The sequence below is a fragment of the Myxine glutinosa genome, chromosome 13 (assembly GCF_964187855.1).
Source record: "Myxine glutinosa chromosome 13, kmMyxGlut1.1, whole genome shotgun sequence".
NCBI lineage: Eukaryota > Metazoa > Chordata > Myxini > Myxiniformes > Myxinidae > Myxine > Myxine glutinosa.
The window spans coordinates 7781555-7801342 of NC_136273.1; the positions used below are offsets into that span (position 1 = coordinate 7781555).

Below are 19788 nucleotides of genomic sequence, written 5' to 3' on the forward strand. Positions count from 1 at the left end.
GCTTCCCTCACCTCATATGCGGCTTGCCCCCTCGCCAACCCCTCATTAATTTCTTTGGCTTGGCCAATTATGCCCTCCAGTTTGTCCCCTAATCTGCTTCCGAATCCCTCAAATTTGCTTCCGAGTCCCTCCAATTTGCTTCCCAAGTTATTGGTGTTGGCTCTTACTTCTTCCCTCATTGGCCTTGCATCCATCTTTTCCACCTCCTTACTCAATCCCCCGAATTTGGTTTTCCCATTATTTCCCATTTCCTCAATTTGGCTTCCCAGCCTATTTCCTATTCGTTCATACGTCTTGACAATAAGGGCCTCCACCTGTGCCATAAAGGCTTGCATTTCAACAGCCGTTGGCACAAAGGGCGCAGCTCTCGCCGCTACCACGTGCGAGCCGCCATTTTGTGCGCCTCCCACCTCATGCGAGGCGCCGCCATCTCGTGTGCCTGAAACCTCCGCGACCACATCCTCATTGCTCTCCTCCTCCATTATTACTCCCACCTCCTCCATGGGGTCCTGGGTCGCTTCTACCCCTCCTTCTAACTTACCCACCGGCATCCGATCGCCTTGATCATCCATGGCACGATTTTTAATTTGGAATATAAAATAAAATTTTGGCCACTCGTAATTTGAGTGCGCTAAGCGCACTTCAGGTCCGAATCTCGCTCCTGACACCAATTGTTGCGGCCAATAGCACAATTGGTGTCCAAAATTTGGGCTAAATAAATTTAGTCCCAGGTTCGAATCCCAACTCCTGACTACCAATTGTTGCGGATCTCAACGTCGGCCTTTTTCCCTTACCAAGGGGGGATTAATCCCCTTGTGTGCGACTGACCAACGTGAGTCCTGAAGTTGCCCAGCTCCCTCCGGAGAGGCAGGTGAGCAACCTCGTTCGCGACCGCGGACAAGATGTTAATTGCCGAGCGGATTAGCAGCCGCGGCACAAACCATTAGCAAGTACTAGACCCGATTCTTGAACGTTGGCCAAATCGTGCCACAGGTATTCAATTGGGAAAAGACAAGGACGAACGGATGTGAGGAAACCAGAAGGTAAGGAAGAACAAATATAATTTATTACTACTATTTACACAATCAAAGGAACCAAGGAGAAGGAAAGATACGAAAATAATTTACAGAAGGATGGAAGGATCAGAAGGACACAGAGCAATTCTAGCTTACCTATGCAGTCTTACTTAAACCCCAGGACAACACAAAAGACGGACGACAGTCAGACTTACACGGGGAATGATGATAGGAATGACAGGAACGAATGGCTGGAAGGGGAGGAAGGTTCAGCTGGAGTTTTGCTCCCGCCCGGGACGCCGGGCTCGACCTCGACGGCTACCGATGCCACTGATCCCACAGCAATCTGGTTCCCGTGTAGCAGCGGGTCGAAGCTGCGTGTCACAGGGGGGCCGGACTACGGTGGTCTAAAAGCTGCGGTTGGTTCAGCTGCGGTGGACTCAAAACTGCGGTTTGTTCACTCAACTCTCTCAGTGCTCACTCCTCCACTGAACTGAACTCTGCTGCTCCTCCTCCACTGAACTCAACTCTGGTGGGGGGCGCCGCGTGACGGGTTTTATAGCGCCACACCCTGGAACGTTCGCGAAACTGCCCGATCGTTCTCTCTCCGCCCTCTCAAGCCAAACCCCTCGTGCTTGGTTGGTTGATCGGGGCTGGCTCACTCCTCCTTCCTATGATGAGGTGGAGACACGCCTTTCTTCTCTGAGCTGGCCGCGTGCGTAATGGCGGCAAATGCAGTTGGTAATGCGGTTGGCAATGGAGGTTTTTGGCAATGAAAGGGAATCTATCTTATTTCAATTCGGTGCAATGCAGAGTCAATTAATGGGAGACAGAGCCTTATACTGACATAGAATAAAGAAATAACTATAGAAAGGTTCTATGGTGGCCTACGTGCTTGCATATGGACTAGCTACGGTGCACTCATTTCAATTAACAGCCAATTAAAGGGGAACCTTTAATTAAACCAACCCTGGTGTTGGGCTAGCGGCTAGGGTGCCGGCTTATGATCCTAGGATCCTGGGTTCGAATCTCGGTCGATCGCCGAATTAATGCCAGGGGGGTTGACTCAGCCTGTCATCCTTCCGAGGTCGGCTAATTGAGTACCAGTTCACTGGTAATTCCCTGCTTGTCGTTGAAGGCGGCAAAAAGGGTTGACCAAAAAGGGTTGGCGTCAGGAAGGGCATCCGGCTGTAAAACATTGCTTCAAAAAGGGGACCAAAAAACATACAACTACCACGGTCCCCGAAAAGGCCAACCCCCGCTTTGCAGGGAACTTTGCAGGGAAAAATGGCCTCTAAACGGTGGTTGGTTTTTTTAAAGGGGAAATGTACATAGGAAATGTTAATACTAAATTTACAAAGTGAAGGCTCTAAAAACCGTAACAATATATATATTAGTATCTGTATATATAACTATATATATAACTCTTATATATATATTAGTATCTGTAATTTGGTTCTCCAACCCAATGAGCGAAAGTCATGACGTCATCGCCACGCATGTCTGCATTGCCTGCCAAGCTCTGGAGGGGCCATCTAGCAGTGCGTCATTATGGATGATAAATTCAGATACTATCACAAGTGTATGCAAAACTCACAGTTACCGACCTGGTTTCGTCATCTGAATCCAAGTCTGAATCTGAATCCAAAGTCTATATCACCCCCATCCAAGTCTGAATTTAACACTAATCTCCCACCATTCTTTCATACCTTTATTTTCTCGCCAGTGGTTAACTGTCTTCCTGATTCCATTTTCATAAGATCTTCCCTACATGATCTCATGTTTGCTGTCCATCACCACCTTGTGGTCTCCCATTTATACCACTGAGCCTCACTACGCCGCTTCGACCACAGTCTCACCCTTCCTCTGCAATTTTCTTTCCTTGTACTGTGTTGCATCCATTTTTTGTCATCCAGCTGTTTTCCCTTTGCCCTATCTTGTCTGTCGATACATTGCCACCGTCATTCTGTTCTTCCATGATCCTCAATTGATACCTGCATAATAAGTGAAAATTGTGGTTGTAATCAGAGCAATTAATTCTCAGCTTTTGCAATTTTTATTTCTGTCTCACTTTAACGTTTCTTGTTTGTGTAAAATTTTATTTGGACTCTGCTTTCTACCAGATCTTATCCAGCGGCTCGACTTCATGAAGGATGTGACGTACCACCCACACAGCCTTGGCTCGCCAAAAGTTATGTTCACGGTGCTAATGGACCGCCACTGCTGCCTGATACCATTGGCACCTGCATAGAACGTGCTGCACAACTCTGGCCTGAGCGAGAAGCTTTCATATTTGCAAACGAAGGAGAAAGACGCACCTTCCACCAGGTTTTTGAGGAGGTGAGCAAGTGCATTTGTTTTTGAGGAGTGGAGGTATTGTTATGTTGGTGGGGGTACGTATTGGCTATCATAAGTTAGCATGGTCCGGTTTATGTGTTGGTTGGAGCATTTTTTGTAACCAGGCAGCCATTAGAGTGAAGACATCTTCTTCTTTTTATGCATGCCATGAGGGGCGGTATCGTAAACATAAGGAGGTAGATAGGGAGGTGTAATTCGTCCGTGTCCTTTGTAAAGCCGGCCAAGTTACCCAGGCAAGGTAGGACAGGGATGCATTTGGTTGTGTTGAAGGAACTGCGCTCCAACGCGAGTCGAAATAATTGACGCGACCAAAGACGGAATTCGTCCGAGTTGCTTTATTGAAACAAAACAGCTCAGGTATTCTGACAAGCCCGTTTTTCGGGCAACAATATATATACACATTTATGTCGGGAAGTTTGCCCGGCAAAAGCTATACCGGGCATGCCCGGGTATCAAGGGCGAGCCTTGGAAAGGCGAGTCTGGACCTGCCCGGGCGTGTTTGGCTGCGGCCTGGCAAGTCGAGGCTGGGCGTGCCCGGGCGCCCTGGGCGAGCACTGGAAAGGCGATAGCGGGCATGCCCGGACGCTCTGGGCGAGCCCTGGAAAGGCGATAGCGGGCATGCCCGGACGCTCTGGGCGTGCCCTGGAAAGGCGATAGCAGGCATGCCCGGACGCTCTGGGCGAGCCCGGGAAAGACGAGACCGGGCGTGCCCGGGAGGTTCGGGCGTGCCCGGGAACAGTGAGTCCGGGCATGCCCGGGAGAGGCGCGTCTGGCCGTGTTCTGGCCGGTGCAAGGCGATTATGTACATCCAGCGGTAACCGCTACACACGCCCCTCCAGAATCGACCTGCACCGGCAGGGTCAATTTAAGGGGGGTCCGGATGACCCGGCCGAAGCGACCCCTGGAGGGTCGTGGGGAGGGGTCTGACGTGGTGGTGGGTGGTCGAGCGGGGGGAACTGTGGACGGGGGGCGGCCTCGCCCCCTTCACGGTGCTAACTGAGGAAGGGCCAACTGTGGTGGTCGGTCGACGTCCATGTGCGCCGGTTTGAGGCGGTCCACAGAAATCCGGTCCGGCCGGCCGCCGAAGTCGACGATGAAAGACTTGTCGCCCCATCGCAGGACCCAGAAGGGCCCGTCGTACGGCGGCCGGAGTGGCCCCCGGTGCGCGTCATGACGCACAAAGACGTACTCCGCTGTGCGAAGCGCCGGGGGGACGTAGGACTGGGGGCCACCGTGGCGGGACGTCGGCACGGGGGCAAATCGTCGGGCGGCCTCCTGGAGGTCCAAGCGCTGGCGAGCGGCGGACCAGGGACTGGTAGCGTCAGGCACGAATTCGCCCGGGACGCGGAGTGGCTGGCCGTAGACGAGCTCGGCGGCGGACGCCTGGAGGTCTTCCTTGGGGGCCGTGCGAAGGCCCAAAAGGACCCACGGCAGCCGGTCGGCCCAACCGTCGTCCTGAAGGCCGGCCATGAGTGCGGCCTTCATGGAGCGGTGAAACCGCTCGCACAACCCATTGGCTTGGGGGTGGTAGGCCGTGGTGCGGTGCAGCGTGACCCCCAACGAACGGGCGACCGCGCCCCAAAGCTCAGACGTGAACTGTGGGCCGCGGTCGGACGAGATGTCCGCTGGTGCGCCGAAGCGCGCGACCCAGGTGGCGATGAACGCCTGCGCCACGTCGGCGGTGGTGGTGGTGGTGAGGGGCACGGCCTCCGGCCACCTGGTGGTCCTGTCCACCATGGTGAGCAGGTGGGTGAACCCCCGCGAGGGGGGCAGGGGACCCACCAGGTCCACGTGGACGTGGTCGAAACGCCGTTCAGGCATGGCGAAAGGTGCCAGCGGGGCCTGGGTGTGGCGGTGGACCTTGGCTCGCTGGCAGGCCGTGCAGGCGTTGGCCCAGTCGCGGATGTTTCGTCGAAGGCCGTGCCAGACGAAACGCGCCGACACCAGCTTCTGAGAAGCTTTCCGGCCCGGGTGAGAAAGGCCGTGGATGGAGGCGAAGATGCGGCGCTGCCAGGAAACGGGCAGGATGGGGCGAGGCTGGCCCTGGGAGACGTCGCAGAGCAGGACGGTGCCCGCGAAGGGGATGTCGGCCAGGCGGAGGCCCGAGTCCGCCACGCAGAGTGCCTGCACCGAGGCGTCGGTGGTCTGGTCGGCCGCCATGAGCGTGAAGACCACGCCGAGGTGGACCGCGTTCGCGCTGGCCCGCGAAAGGCAGTCGGCCACGGCGTTGTCTTTGCCGGCGACGTGCTGGATGTCCGTGGTGAACTCTGACACGGCGGAGAGGTGGCGCTGCTGGCGGGCCGACCACGGCTCCGTGACCTTAGCCTTTGCGTAGACCAACGGCTTGTGGTCGACGAAAGCCGTGAACGGGCGGCCCTCCAGGAGGTGTCGGAAATGGCGAACGGCCAGGAATAGCCCGAGCAGCTCGCGGTCGAACGTGCTGTAGTTTAACTCGTTCGGCCGGAGTTGCCGGCTGAAAAAAGCGAGTGGCTGCCAAACCCCGTCCACCCATTGCTCATGGACGGCGCCCACCGCGTAGTTGGAGGCGTCCGTAGTGAGGGCGATGGGCGCGTTGAGCACCGGGTGAGCCAGCAGCGTTGCGTCGGCGAGGGCCCGTTTGGCACTGGCGAAGGCCGCGTCCATGGCCGCGGACCAAACAATGTCATGCTTGGCCGGCTTGCCCCGGAGGGCCTCGTAAAGGGGCCGCATGAGCTGAGCAGCGCGGGGCACGAATCGGTGATAAAAATTCACCATGCCGAGGAACTCTTGGAGGGCCTTGATGGAACGGGGACGCGGGAACGTGGTGATGGCCTCGACCTTGGTCGGCAGCGGCACGGCCCCGGTCTTGGTGATGCGGTGGCCCAAAAAGTCAACGGTCGTCGCGCCGAAGTGGCATTTGACCGGGTTGACAATTAAGCCGTGCTCGCTGAGGCGACCGAACAGTGTTCGGAGGTGGAGGAGGTGCTCGGCGCGGGACGTGCTGGCGATGAGGATGTCGTCCAGATAGATGAAAAGAAACGGCAGGTCGCGCAGCACGCCGTCCATCAAGCGCTGGAACGCCTGGGCCGCGTTCTTGAGGCCAAACGGCATCCGCAAAAATTCGAACAGGCCGAACGGCGTGATGACGGCCGTCTTCGGGACGTCGGCCGCCCGGACAGGTACCTGGTGGTAGCCCCGTATCAGGTCAATTTTCGAAAAGATGACCCGTCCCGCCAAACGGGCGGAAAAGTCCTGAATATGCGGGATCGGGTACCTGTCGGGGGTGGTAGCGTCATTGAGACGGCGGTAGTCGCCACACGGGCGCCATCCACCCCCTGGCTTTGGCACGATGTGCAATGGCGAGGCCCACGCGCTATCGGAGCGCCGCACGATGCCGAGGTGCTCCAACGCGTCGAATTCGGCCTTTGCCACGGCGAGCTTGGCTGGGTCGAGGCGGCGGGCCCTGGCGTAGACCGGCGGGCCCGTAGTGGGTATGTGGTGCTCGATCCCGTGCCGCACCGCGACGGCCGAAAACGTCGGCCGCGTGAGGGCCGGGAATTCCACGAGCAGGCGAGCGAACTCGTTCGTTGCCGGGAGGGCGCACGCCAGTTCGGTCGGCGCAGAGCTGCTCATTGTGCACGCCAGGGAGCTGAAGGTCTCGGCGTGGACAAGGCGACGTCATTTGACGTCGACCAGCAGCCCGTGCGCGCAGAGGAAGTCGGCGCCCAGCAAAGCCACGGGGACGCTGGCGGTAACAAAAGTCCATTGAAAGCGCTGGCTGCCGAAGCAGAGGGTGACGACGCGTGGGCCGAAAGTGCGTATGGCCGAGCCATTAGCAGCGACCAAAGAGGGGCCGCAAACTGCGTCCAGCCTGTCCTGCTCGGAGGCAGGTATGACGCTCAGTTGGGCGCCGGTGTCGCACAGGAAACGCCATCCAGACGCTTTGTCCCGAATAAACAGCAAGTTGCCCGAGTGGCCGGCGCTCATGGCTGGGAATGAACGCCGGCCCGGCCGTTTCCCGACCTGCCGAAAGTGCACGGGGGCCGGCACGTCCGAGCCTTGTGTCCGAACCTGGCGTGGTAATAACACCACGCCCGGTCAGGTGGAGGCCCCGGCCGTCGTGTCGGAAGCGGGCGGTGCGGCGTGGCGGCCGCCAGTTGCACCGGCAGTTCGGCCTCCAACCGCGCAGGGCGCTCGGGCGTCGTGGGCGTCGCCTCAGACGGCGGCGGGCTCCAGGTAACCGCGCCGATGTGCTGGCCCGCCGAGGAGATCTTATCGGCTTCCCTGGCGAGGGCGCGGGAATCCGTGATCAACGTGCCAGCCAGGGCGAGGCGTACCGGGTTAGGCAGCTGACGGAGGAACAGCTCCCGGAACAGGAATGCCGGAGAGTGCTCGCCGAGCAACGAGAGCATATAGTCCATGCGCTCGGACGGGCGCGTGTCGCTGAGCTCGGGCAGGTCAAGCAGGCGCCGTGCGCGTGCTGCCGGTGAGAGGGCGAAAGCGCCGAGGAGGAGCGTCTTCAGCGCGTCGTATTTGTCAGCAGCCGGCGGGTGCTGGAGGAGGCTCAAGGCGCGGGCCGCGGTGGCGGAACCGAGCGCCGCCACAACATGGTGGAAGCGGGTGTCGTCCGCGGTGATGCCTCGCAGGGCGAACTGGGAGTCCGCCTGGGCGAACCAAACAGCCGCGTGAGCCTCCCAGAAGGTAGGCAGTTTAAGCGTCACTGCCGTATCCATGTCGGTAGGTCACCAATGAAGGAACTGCGCTCCAACGCGAGTCGAAAGAATTGACGCGACCAAAGACGGAATTCGTCCGAGTTGCTTTATTGAAACAAAACAGCTCAGGTATTCTGACAAGCCCGTTTTTCGGGCAACAATATATATACACATTTATGTCGGGAAGTTTGCCCGGCAAAAGCTATACCAGGCATGCCCGGGTATCAAGGGCGAGCCTTGGAAAGGCGAGTCTGGACCTGCCCGGGCGTGTTTGGCTGCGGCCTGGCAAGTCGAGGCTGGGCGTGCCCGGGCGCTCTGGGCGAGCACTGGAAAGGCGATAGCGGGCATGCCCGGACGCTCTGGGCGAGCCCTGGAAAGGCGATAGCGGGCATGCCCGGACGCTCTGGGCGTGCCCTGGAAAGGCGATAGCGGGCATGCCCGGACGCTCTGGGCGAGCCCTGGAAAGGCGATAGCGGGCATGCCCGGACGCTCTGGGCGAGCCCTGGAAAGGCGAGAGCGGGCATGCCCGGGAAAGACGAGACCGGGCGTGCCCGGGAGGTTCGGGCGTGCCCGGGAACAGTGAGTCCGGGCATGCCCGGGAGAGGCGCGTCTGGCCGTGTTCTGGCCGGTGCAAGGCGATTATGTACATCCAGCGGTAACCGCTACAGTGTCTTGATTCATGTTTGGGTCTATAAACCCCCCTTGCGGCCCGTGCTCTTAGTACAAGGCATCCGGCATGGTGCTGGCCGTCACTAGGACCTCCCCAAGGGCACACTGCCATTGGCGCACTGCAAGGTGTTACGTCATTGGTTTGGGTGATGGCTGTGGCAACACTCCATTGACATGATGTCGTTACAATGTTGGAGACGTACCAACTCATTGGCCGGTGCTAGGGAATGCGCAAGAATTTGTGAAAGTGTGGTGCATGGCTGCCAGGGAAGGTGCTAAAAGGCCGTAACCAGACTCTTTCGCTCTCTCTCTCTTGGCTCTTTTTATTTCTTGGCTCTTTCCGCTCTCTCTCTCTTTCCACTCTCTTCTCTCTGCACACTCTTGTCTCTTCCACTTTGCTACTCTCCTCTTGTCCTCTTGGAAGCTGAATTACTCTCAACAAGGGGGGAGGGGTGGGAGGAGGCATATTGAGCTGGTCGGAACCGGACACTCTTGTATTTTTATTTTTTTTTGGATACAAGATCGAGGCTCGTGAAAGAGCGAACATTAATCACACAGAAAGACAAACCGACACATAAAACATATAACATCGGGAGCGGTAGACAAGATGGGGAGAGAGGGGGAAGGACACAAACACAACATTTGAGAGCAGGGACCGAGAGAAATGGAGACATCGAGAGATCTGTGGGAGGGAGAGGGCGTTGGGGGGGAGGCATGGGAAGGGGGGGTGGGAGAGGTATAAAACATATGGACACTGCCAGGACTTCCAGGAAAGAAGTTGGAATTTCAAACAAGGTGGATCTGGGGTGAATTAGTGGGGGTAGAAAAGATCAAGGTTTTGGATGGGGGAAGATAAGAGATGGTGGTGAACAGCTGTTTTAAAGACCTGGAGGGAGGATTGGGATTGAAGGGAGTGTGGGAGTTTGTTCCAGAGGCGGGAGAAAAGAGCAAATGAAAGAGTGAAGGTGAGCAGAGAGCCGAGATTTCGGCAGTTTAACCATCAGAGGGTTGCTGGCAGATCTTGTGTGACCTGTAGGAATATTTGGGGGACAGAGCACAGAGAGAGCTGGGGGAGCAAGGCCGGAGAGGAGTCGGTAGAAGACAGAAAGACCACCTACCTGCCTGCGGTGAGTGAGTGAAATGCCCTCAGAGACAGCTTCATCGCGGGAGATTCCACTGATTCTGAAAGCTTTGGTTTCAACAGCGTGAACCCGAGCTAGGTGTGAGGCAGGAGCACCGGCCCATAGGGGAGAACAGTATTCCATTGAGCTGCGGATGAAAGCCTTGTATGTGGTGAGGAGCTCAGGTGTGCCTAGGAAGGACTTCGCACGACGGAGGATGCCCAGTCGGCAACTGGCTTTGGAGGCCAGCTTGGAAATGTGATTTTCCCAAGAAAGATCATGGCAGATAGTGAGACCCAAAAGCTTGAGTGACAGAACTTCTTGGAGAGGATTGTTGAGAATGTAGATGGGAGGGTTGTCCAGTCGATCTTTTCGGAGAGACATAGTAAGAGTGTGAGATTTGTCAGGATTGATAGACATGTTCCACTTGTTTGACCAGTCTGTGATTTTGTCCAGGTCTTCAGAGAGTGAGGAGGCTGCAGACTGCCGATCTGAGGGAAGAGAAATGGAGCGGCAGAGAGTGGAGTCATCAGCAAAGAGACAGAGAGGATTTTCCAGAGAGTCGGAGAGATCACTGATAAAGACCAGAAAAAGCACAGGGCCCAGAACACTGCCTTGGGGAACTCCAGCCTGAACAGGAAGGGGAGATGAGAGAAATCCATTCAGGGCCACATGTTGACTACGACCAGAGAGGAAGTCCGCAAGCCATGCATGGAGATTTCCTTGGATACCAAAGTAGGAGAGTTTGGTGAGTAGAGATGTGTGCCAGACCGTATCGAATGCACGTGATATGTCAAGGGAGACAGCTCTGATTTCCTGTTTGGCATTGAGGGCCTCCATCCAATGTTGAGACAGCAGAAGCAGCATGTCCAGAGTAGAGTGACCTGGTCTGAAACCAAATTGATGATCAGAGATCAAGCCATTGGAGAAGAGGAAAGATTTCATATCCAAAGCAATGATGGATTCCATGACTTTGCTGATAATTGGGAGCAGGCTGATTGGTCTGTAGTTGCAAGGATCTGTTTTTGTACCTTTTTTGTGTAAAGCGGTAATGTTTGCTGATTTCCAGGATGCTGGCAGATGACCCTGAGCAAAAGATAGGGTGAAAAGAACAGAGAGAGGGTGAGATAGAGAGGCAGAGCAGGATTTTAGGACCCATGGGCTGATGCCATCTGGTCCAGTTGCAGAATCAGAGTCGAGGTTAGACAAAAACTCCTCCACCTTGTCAGGAGAGAAGGACACAGAGTCCAGGAGCAGTTTGGTTCGACTGGGAAAGGTGGGAACAGAGAGAAGTGGGTTTGGGCCTAAAGATTTTGAGGCAAACACAGAGTTGAGGCATTCGGCTTTGTCACGTGCGATGTCAACTGTGTGGCCATTTCAGGTAAGGGAGGGGATGGAGGGGGAACAAACACCAGAAACGGATTTGACCAGACGCCACCAGGATTTGGAGGAAGGAGACAGGTTTGAGAGTTCATTCTTGAGTGTGGAGAGATAGTGCTTCCTGGCACTCCTGAGGGTAGACACACACTTGTTCCGAGCTTGGTGGAAGGAACTGAGATTGCCTTCAGTTGGATTAGCCTTCCAAGAGGCAAAGGCAAGTTGTTTCAGGTCAACTGCCTCACCACAAGATTCAGTGTACCATGGAAGAGAGGAAGGGTAAGACAACTGAAGACGAGATGGGATAAATCTGTGCATGAGAGAGAGCAGTTTGCTTTGGAAGAATTCCCAGGAAGAATTGATGTAAGAGGCAGTGGAGATGGGAGACCAGTCCAGATGATTGATGGCTGCTGGCAGGCCGTGCCAGCTAGCCTGAGTGAAATGCCAGACTCGTCGGCACTGAGAAGGCTCTCTGAGAATTGCCAGAGAGATGTCCACTTTAACAAGCACATGATCAGAAGAACCGATTGGAGCAGAAGAAGAGCAGCAGACATTAGCAGGGAAGTTTGTCATAACCAAGTCAAGAAGAGAAGATACTCCATTGGCTGAGATCCGGGGTCGGGAAATTGACAGATTGTGTCAATCCCAGTGAGTCACAGAAGTCCTTTGCTGAGGTGCCATGACGGTTGAGAGAGGCACCCACACCCAACCAGCTGGCATGATGACAGTTGAAGTCACCACATATGAGGAAGAGAGAGTTGGGATGAGTGGATAGAAGTTGGTCCATGTTGTCAGACAGTGAAATGTAAATGGAGTCATCACTGTTTGGAGGACGGTACAGAACACATATGAACAAAAGGTGGGAGTGGAGAGGAAGACGTAGCCAGAGGTACTCCTGGGGATGAAGAGGAGAGAGGGCAATGCAAGGAGAGTGAGGAAGAGAGTTTTTGATAAAGATAGCCACCCCACCACCAAGATGAGGCTCAGGTCTATCATACCGGAGGAGGGAGTAACCAAGAAGAGATATTAAGGAATCAGAGACATCTTGAAGGAGGAAAGTCTCTGTTAAGCAGATCAAGTCTGGATTGTCAGAAGCAACCTGTATGGAGAGATCAGTCAGGTTTGAGCGAAGGCCCTGGATGTTTGAGGTCCATACCGTTAATGAAGAGAGAGAGGGAGCATCGGGTACAGGACAGGGGAGGGGAGGAGTGGGGTAAGATGAAGGATGAGAGGGGGAGGTAGGGAGAGCAGTTGATAGTGTGTCAGAGATTACAGAAGAGTTCCAAGAAATGGAAGGATGAGGAGGATGAAAGGTTTGATGGTGAAGGGATGAGGCACAGTGAGGGGTTGTTTGAGGGGGGGCAGAGGAAAGTAGAAGGTTGGGGGGGGGGGTGAAGGTATGAGAGAGAAGGGAGATGAAGTGGGGAGGACGCAGCTTTGAGGAGGAGGGGGAAGGAGGGAGAATTGGAGAGGAATGGTATGGGGGGAGATTTGAATGGGAGGGGTTGGGGGGGAGTTTTGAAGGGGAGAAGTGAGGGGGGAGTTTAGGAGGGGAGGGGCAAGAGGGGGAGTTTAGGAGTGGAGGGGCAAGGGGGGAGTTTAGGAGTGTAGGGGCAAGGGGGGATTTGGAGGGGAGGGGCAAGGGGGGAGTTTAGGAGGGGAAGGGCAAGGGGGGAGTTTAGGAGTGGAGGGGCAAGGGGGGAGTTTAGGAGTGTCGGTGCAAGGGGGGGGATTTGGAGAGGAGGGGCAAGAGGGGAGTTTAGAAAGTGGATGATTAATGAAAGACGAACATTGATAACAAATTGGGGTTGTTGTGATTTTCAAGTTAGCAGTCCGATTCAGAACGATGGAGGAGGGGTGGAATGAATGTGAATTTAGACCATGTGGTGAGGGAGACGTATCAGAGATTGAATTTCTTTTTTTTGAAATGGAATGAGTTGGAGAGGAAATTGAAAAAAGCCTTTTAAATAGGAAGAAAAACAGCGTGTTGTAATATACCACTGAATAAAACACTGAAGGGGAAAGTTTAAACATATTTAAATAATATTTAAACAGAACCGTGAACAATCTTATATGCACAAAATACCAACGGGGGGAGAGCCGAGAGGGACCACCACGAGTCACGTGAACAGGGCAAAAGGTGGATGGCAAGGAGATAGTGGGGGCGGGGCGAACAGCACGCCTGGACAGAATGTACAGGATGAGACAACAGCACACGTGGAGAAAGGAAAATAAATGTTTTTGGTTATTTTTTTTGTTTGTTTGTTTTTGGGGGGTGGAGGGGTGGGATTTAAAACGTTAGACAAAGAGTATTATGTTCGGGGTAGAAGGGAAAAATCTAAGAGCCAAGCAAAACATGATGTAGGGTACTTAAGTTAACAAACACCGACGGAGGTACAAGGCCGCACACGCGGAGCAGAACACGATTAATTAATTACGAGTTACAGGAAATTCAAACCAAAACTAACTATAAACAAACAATAATGCATGGACTATAAAATAACGAGTTGAAATTAGACAACCACACGAATGAAAAAATAACCGCTTTGGATGCCCCGGAGAGAACCAAGCCTCAAGGTCGGAAGCTTCAACAACGAGGCCGCGTGGCACGAAATACTCGACTATTGTTTACAGGTATGAAAGATTAACACCGATAATCTTCCGAGGGACACGCAAAAAGGTACACACGTAAGATAAATACAGTTTCGACAAAAATACAAATGTGACAATTACTTAACTTTGAGCGTGCATGAAGATCGTGGAACAGCTTCGAAAAACCGTGAAAAACCTCCACCGAAAAACCGAAAAAAAATAATATCCTGGGTCAGGAGTGTCAGCATGGAGCAAGCCCACGCTTGGAGGGTTGGTTCTCCACTATGAAGGAGGGTTGGTTCTCCACTATGAAGGAGGGTTGGTTCTCCACTATGAAGGAGGGTTGGTTCTCCACTATGAAGGAGGGTTGGTTCTCCACTATGAAGGAGGGTTGGTTCTCCACTATGAAGGAGGGTTGGGGTTGGTTCTCCACTATGAAGGAGGGTTGGGGTTGGTTCTCCACTATGAAGGAGGGTTGGTTCTCCACTATGAAGGAGGGTGGGTTCTCCACTGTGAAGGAGGGTTGGGGTTGCTTCTCCACGATGAAGGAGGGATGATTCTTCACGATGAAGGAGTGTTGGTTCTCCACTACGAAGGAGGGTTGGTTCTCCACTATGAAGGAGGGTTGGTTCTCCACTATGAAGGAGGGTTGGTTCTCCACTATGAAGGAGGGTTGGTTCTCCACTATGAAGGAGGGTTGGTTCTCCACTATGAAGGAGGGTTGGGGTTGGTTCTCCACTATGAAGGAGGGTTGGGGTTGGTTCTCCACTATGAAGGAGGGTTGGTTCTCCACTATGAAGGAGGGTGGGTTCTCCACTGTGCAGGAGGGTTGGAGTTGCTTCTCCACGATGAAGGAGGGTTGGTTCATCACTATGAAGGAGGGTTGGTTCTTCACTACGAAGGAGGGTTGGTTCTCCACTATGAAGGAGGGTTGGTTCTCCACTATGAAGGAGGGTTGGTTCTTCACGATGAAGGAGTGTTGGTTCTCCACTATGAAGGAGGTTTGGGGTTGGTTCTCCACTATGAAGGAGTGTTGGTTCTTCACTATGAAGGAGGGTTGGTTCTCCACTATGAAGGGGGTTGGGGTTGGTTCTCCACTATGAAGGAGGGTTGGTTCTCCACTATGAAGGAGGGTTGGTTCTCCACTATGAAGGAGGATTGCTTCTCCACGATGAAGGAGGGTTGGTTCTTCACTATGAAGGAGGGTTGGGGTTGGTTCTCCACTATGAAGGAGTGTTGGTTCTCCACTATGAAGGAGGGTTGGTTCTCCACTATGAAGGAGGTTTGGGGTTGGTTCTCCACTATGAAGGAGGGTTGGTTCTCCACTATGAAGGAGGGTTGCTTCTCCACTATGAAGGAGGGTTGCTTCTCCACTATGAAGGAGGGTTGGTTCTCCACTATGAAGGAGGGTTGGTTCTCCACGATGAAGGAGGGTTGGTTCTCCACGATGAAGGAGGGTTGGTTCTCCACTATGAAGGAGGGTTGGTTCTTCATTATGAAGGAGTGTTGGTTCTCCACTATGAAGGAGGGTTGGGGTTGGTTCTCCACTATGAAGGAGGGTTGGTTCTCCACTATGAAGGAGGGTTGGGGTTGGTTCCCCACTATGAAGGAGGGTTGGGGTTGGTTCTCCACTATGAAGGAGGGTTGGTTCTCCACGATGAAGGAGGGTTGGGGTTGCTTCTCCACTATGAAGGAGGGTTGGTTCTCCACTATGAAGGAGGGTTGGTTCTCCACGATGAAGGAGGGTTGGTTCTCCACTATGAAGGAGAGTTGGGATTGGTTCTCCACTATGAAGGAGGGTTGGTTCTCCACTATGAAGGAGGGTTGGTTCTCCACTATGAAGGAGGGTTGGTTCTCCACTATGAAGGAGGGTTGGGGTTGGTTCTCCACGATGAAGGAGGGTTGGGGTTCGTTCTCCACTATGAAGGAGGGTTGGGGTTGGTTCTCCACTATGAAGGAGGGTTGGTTCTCCACTATGAAGGATGGTTGGTTCTCCACTATGAAGGAGGGTTGGGATTGGTTCTCCACTATGAAGGAGGGTTGGTTCTCCACGATGAAGGAGGGTTTGTTCTCCACTATGAAGGAGGGTTGGGGTTTGTTCTCCACTATGAAGGAGGGTTGGTTCTCCACTATGAAGGAGGGTTGGTTCTCCACGATGAAGGAGGGTTGGTTCTCCAGGATGAAGGAGGGTTGGTTCTCCACTATGAAGGAGGGTTGGGGTTTGTTCTCCACTATGAAGGAGAATTTGGTTGAATTGCTTTAGGCTGTACAGTGTGTTTTATTACAAGTTAAGACTTTTCTGGTTTAATTGTGACGTTATTATTGCCCTGTCTTTGTCAGGTAAAAAAACTTGCCCAGGGTTTTTTGGCCCTGGGCCTGCAACCAGGAGATCGCATTGGAGTGCTGGGGCCAAACTCGCTGTCTTGGGTGCTCACCCAACTAGCAGCAGCACATGCGGGCATCATTCTGGTGAGTAATCATTTTGTTCTAATGATTTTCAGTAACGTTTTTTGGATAACAATGGCTTTATTGGCTGTTATAAAGTGTGAGTAATGCAATGTAAGTTTCTTCTAACATGATGTATCCCATGATCAAAACATCATTCTGGCTCCATGCTGGCATTCATATGATCAAATAGACCACAGATTCGTAACCGCTGGTTTGGGGATCGCTGCTGGTCCGCAGAAGGAAAGATAGGGGTCTGCGGAGTAATTCCAAAAAAACAAAAATTACTGTCACTCACCCGCTTGCAGCACCCAATCAAGCTATATGTAATGGAGCAAGTATATACATGTATCACCTACTTCAGGGGAGGATCCAGGATTTTTTGAATGTTGGGGGAGAGGGATCTTGAAATGATGGGAACAGTGTGCATACTCTGCACCTAGATGCTGCGAGTGCGAAGCCATCAAGGCATGGGGTCCTCTGGGGCCCACTCAAGGGGCCAGGAAGCTTTGGGATATAGGTGCTCTCAGGTGCACTCTGAGCATCTGCTGACCACATTGGCTGCATGTTGGGAGGGGTGGGAGAGGAAGGGTTGATATGAACACTTTCCACGTTTCCATGGTATGTATATTTTTTACACGCTCCGAGCCTCTGACCAAGAGTAATATTTGATCTGTTCTTAGCAGTGTGTGAAATTGGGGCATATAGTTACCAGCCATTTGGGCTGGTAACTTTTGAGAGTTACCAGCCCGAAGAAAAAGTTACCAGCCCGAAGAACTGAGATGAAAATAAGGAGTCAAATTGGTGCATTTTAGGAGTGTTCAGGGTTAGGGTTAGGGTTAGGGTTAGGGGCAAAATCTATCCAGACCACCGGGTTGGCAACTCAATAAAGATACCAGCCCGGGACAAAAGTTACCAGCCATGGGCTGTCGGGCTGGCGTTAATTTCGCACACTGGTTCTTAGGTGCCATGACAGCACATGGCATGGCAGTGTTTTTTTTTTCCAGCAATGAGTCCAGCAACAAGTTTTCAAGTCATTCCATCAGGCACTTCATGTTTACTAAAAGGCGGATGACATCAAAGGCAGCTAAACTAGGTAATTATAAAGAAAACTATGTTAGTGTAAAAAGTTATTACATTAGAGACTAGTGAAGTACCCGTGCTACGCATGGGTGGGAGCCCAAAATCTCTAAAAATATATGTTTTGAGAAATTATATGAAAACTCCCACCCACTCTACGACACATGCAGGGACCCCAAAAGCTGCACATCTGTGAATGAGTTTACACGTGGAAAGAGAACAGCTTCGTACGGCTGGAAACTCAAAATCATAATTGTATTGAGAAATTTATGAAATCTTCCACTTGGGGACACCTGCTGGGACCCCAAAACGTTCCACAGAAAGTTTTGCGGGGAGGTGGTTCAGGGACGGACTTTAGTACTAGTAGTAGTAGTAGTAGTAGTAGTAGCAGTAGTAGTAGTTAGTACCCCAAAACTGAGGAAGTAGTTCAGGAATGGACAGGCAGACCCTCCTGCTTCATCATATAGATGTATGATATGTTGAAGTACAGACAGTAAAGACCATTAATTACGTGGTTTTCAATTGACAGTCCGTGGTCATTTATCGGTCCCTGTTGAGAAAAAGGTTAAGAACCACTGAAATAGACCAGTGGTCTCTCTGTCCTCTCTGAACCAGGTTAAAGATGGAATTTGGAATTTACCTGTATGCCACCAATACGTCATCTACTCCTTGTTGAAAAATGCCATGGCATCTTTAATGTCTACCAGCATTCCAATTACAAGCAAAGTCATGGAAACCATCGATGCTTCATGTCCTTGCTGTTTTCAAAAGGTCTGATCTCCGACCATCAGTCTGAATCTTGTCCCGGCCATTCAATGCTGGACATGCTTCTGATCCTCTCTCAGCAATGGTTGGAGACCCTCAATCTCAAAGAAGAGTTTAGGACCCTCTCCCTGGATATATCTCGTCTATTCGACATAGTATGGTATCCTGCTTTGCTGACCAAGCTCTCTGCCTGTCGGCATAGAAGGCCACCTTCATCCCTGGATTTCTGACTTCTCCCAGTGGAGGCTGGGGTTCCTCGATGCACTGTTTTAGGCCCGGTCTTGTTCCTCACCTCTATTATGATGATCATGCCCTGGAAACTCTTCCTTGTTGCTGATGACACCACATTGTGCCATGAAGTACCCCATTCCTCTGCTTGGCAGACAGTTGCTGCATCTCTCTCTAGTAATCTGGAAATTCTGCTCTGAGAAAGCAAACATGTCCTTCAATCCTGGAAAAGCCCATAGTCTCACGCTCTCACTTTGGAAAGATCATCAACCAAAGTCACGTATCTATTTCCTTTCGTCCACTGGAAGAGGTTTTGTCTCTTGAATTTCCAGTCCTCACAATCAACCATGACCTTTCCTGGGCCTACCACAGAGCAAAGCTGCCCTCCAAAGCCAGCCAAAAACTGGGTATCCTCTGTCGATCCATATCTTTCCTTGGAAAATCAGAGATACTCGCAGTTTGCAATGCCTTTGTCCACAGCTCAATGCAATACCGCTACCTCGATTGGCTGGCACCACAGCATCAAATATATGTCTCCTGGAGTCTGTGGAATTGAAAGATCTCAATATTATTGGAATCTCCCATGATGAGGCCGAAGCACAAGGTCCGGTGCTTTCACAACACAGGCAGGTCGGTGGTGTCTATGTTTTCGATCAATATTGTCCAACATTGCTGCATCCTCTCTCTAGGTTCGCTGTACCTACCGAGAAAATCCATGATGCAGGTATACTTTTATTCCTCGATTCTCCCATCCATGGAATCGTCTTTCAGAGGCTGTTCTGTCTCACTGTTCCCTCCAAGGCTTCAAACAGACTGGATACACCCATGTTTCTTCCTCCATGATGAGGTGCATGAGGAAGCTTTACGATAATTCACAGACTGGTGTGTGTGTGTTTGTCATGCTACTCCTACAGTTCAAGGCCAATTACATCCAGACTTGCTACATAGGATCAACATGACCCCAATTAGTGCATTTCGTGTTTTTGTCTTGGATGGAGGTGGTGGGCGAGAAGGGTGGATGCAAACCTTCTATGTAAATGTGTATCTTGTGGCGCCACTTCAGGCAGGAGAGGGTATTACAAGTCCGCACCCTTCACAGTCCAGTAGTCCTGTCCCCACGTTTTCCAGTGCAGTGAAGTGTTTTTGAATTACGCAGTGAGAGGTATTTTGGAGAGGTATTTTGAATTACACACCTGACTAAGCTAAACATATGTTAGTAAACATAACCCTCCCCCCTTCTCGTATGTTATAAATAATCAAACAAAGTCACATACCATCCAGTTTTTACCATTTGTATGAGAGGTGTGTACTTTGTGGGTGTGGGCATGAGCAGACCGACACAATACACACCTCCAATACAAATAGTGAAAACTGGATTGTGCAAGCAACTGGATAAGGTGAGAAAGAAACAGCGCTCAGTACACAACACCACACCCACACACATAC

At 52.4% G+C, this 19788-nt stretch overlaps 1 protein-coding gene across 5 annotated transcripts in view; it reads left to right on the plus strand.

Annotated features, from left to right (window-relative positions):
* Nucleotides 1–19788, plus strand: part of LOC137438556 (medium-chain acyl-CoA ligase ACSF2, mitochondrial-like) — a 179302-nt gene that overhangs the window by 19202 nt on the left and 140312 nt on the right. For all 5 annotated transcript variants that reach the window (XR_013621151.1, XM_078767049.1, XM_078767047.1 and 2 more), the window contains exons 2-3: nt 3140–3356; nt 16165–16293. Coding sequence is in view for 4 of the 5 variants with exons in the window: in XM_078767049.1 (XP_078623175.1) it covers nt 3140–3356; nt 16165–16293 (346 nt within the window). In the remaining variant the exon portion in view is untranslated. The remainder of the gene's footprint in view (nt 1–3139; nt 3357–16164; nt 16294–19788) is intronic.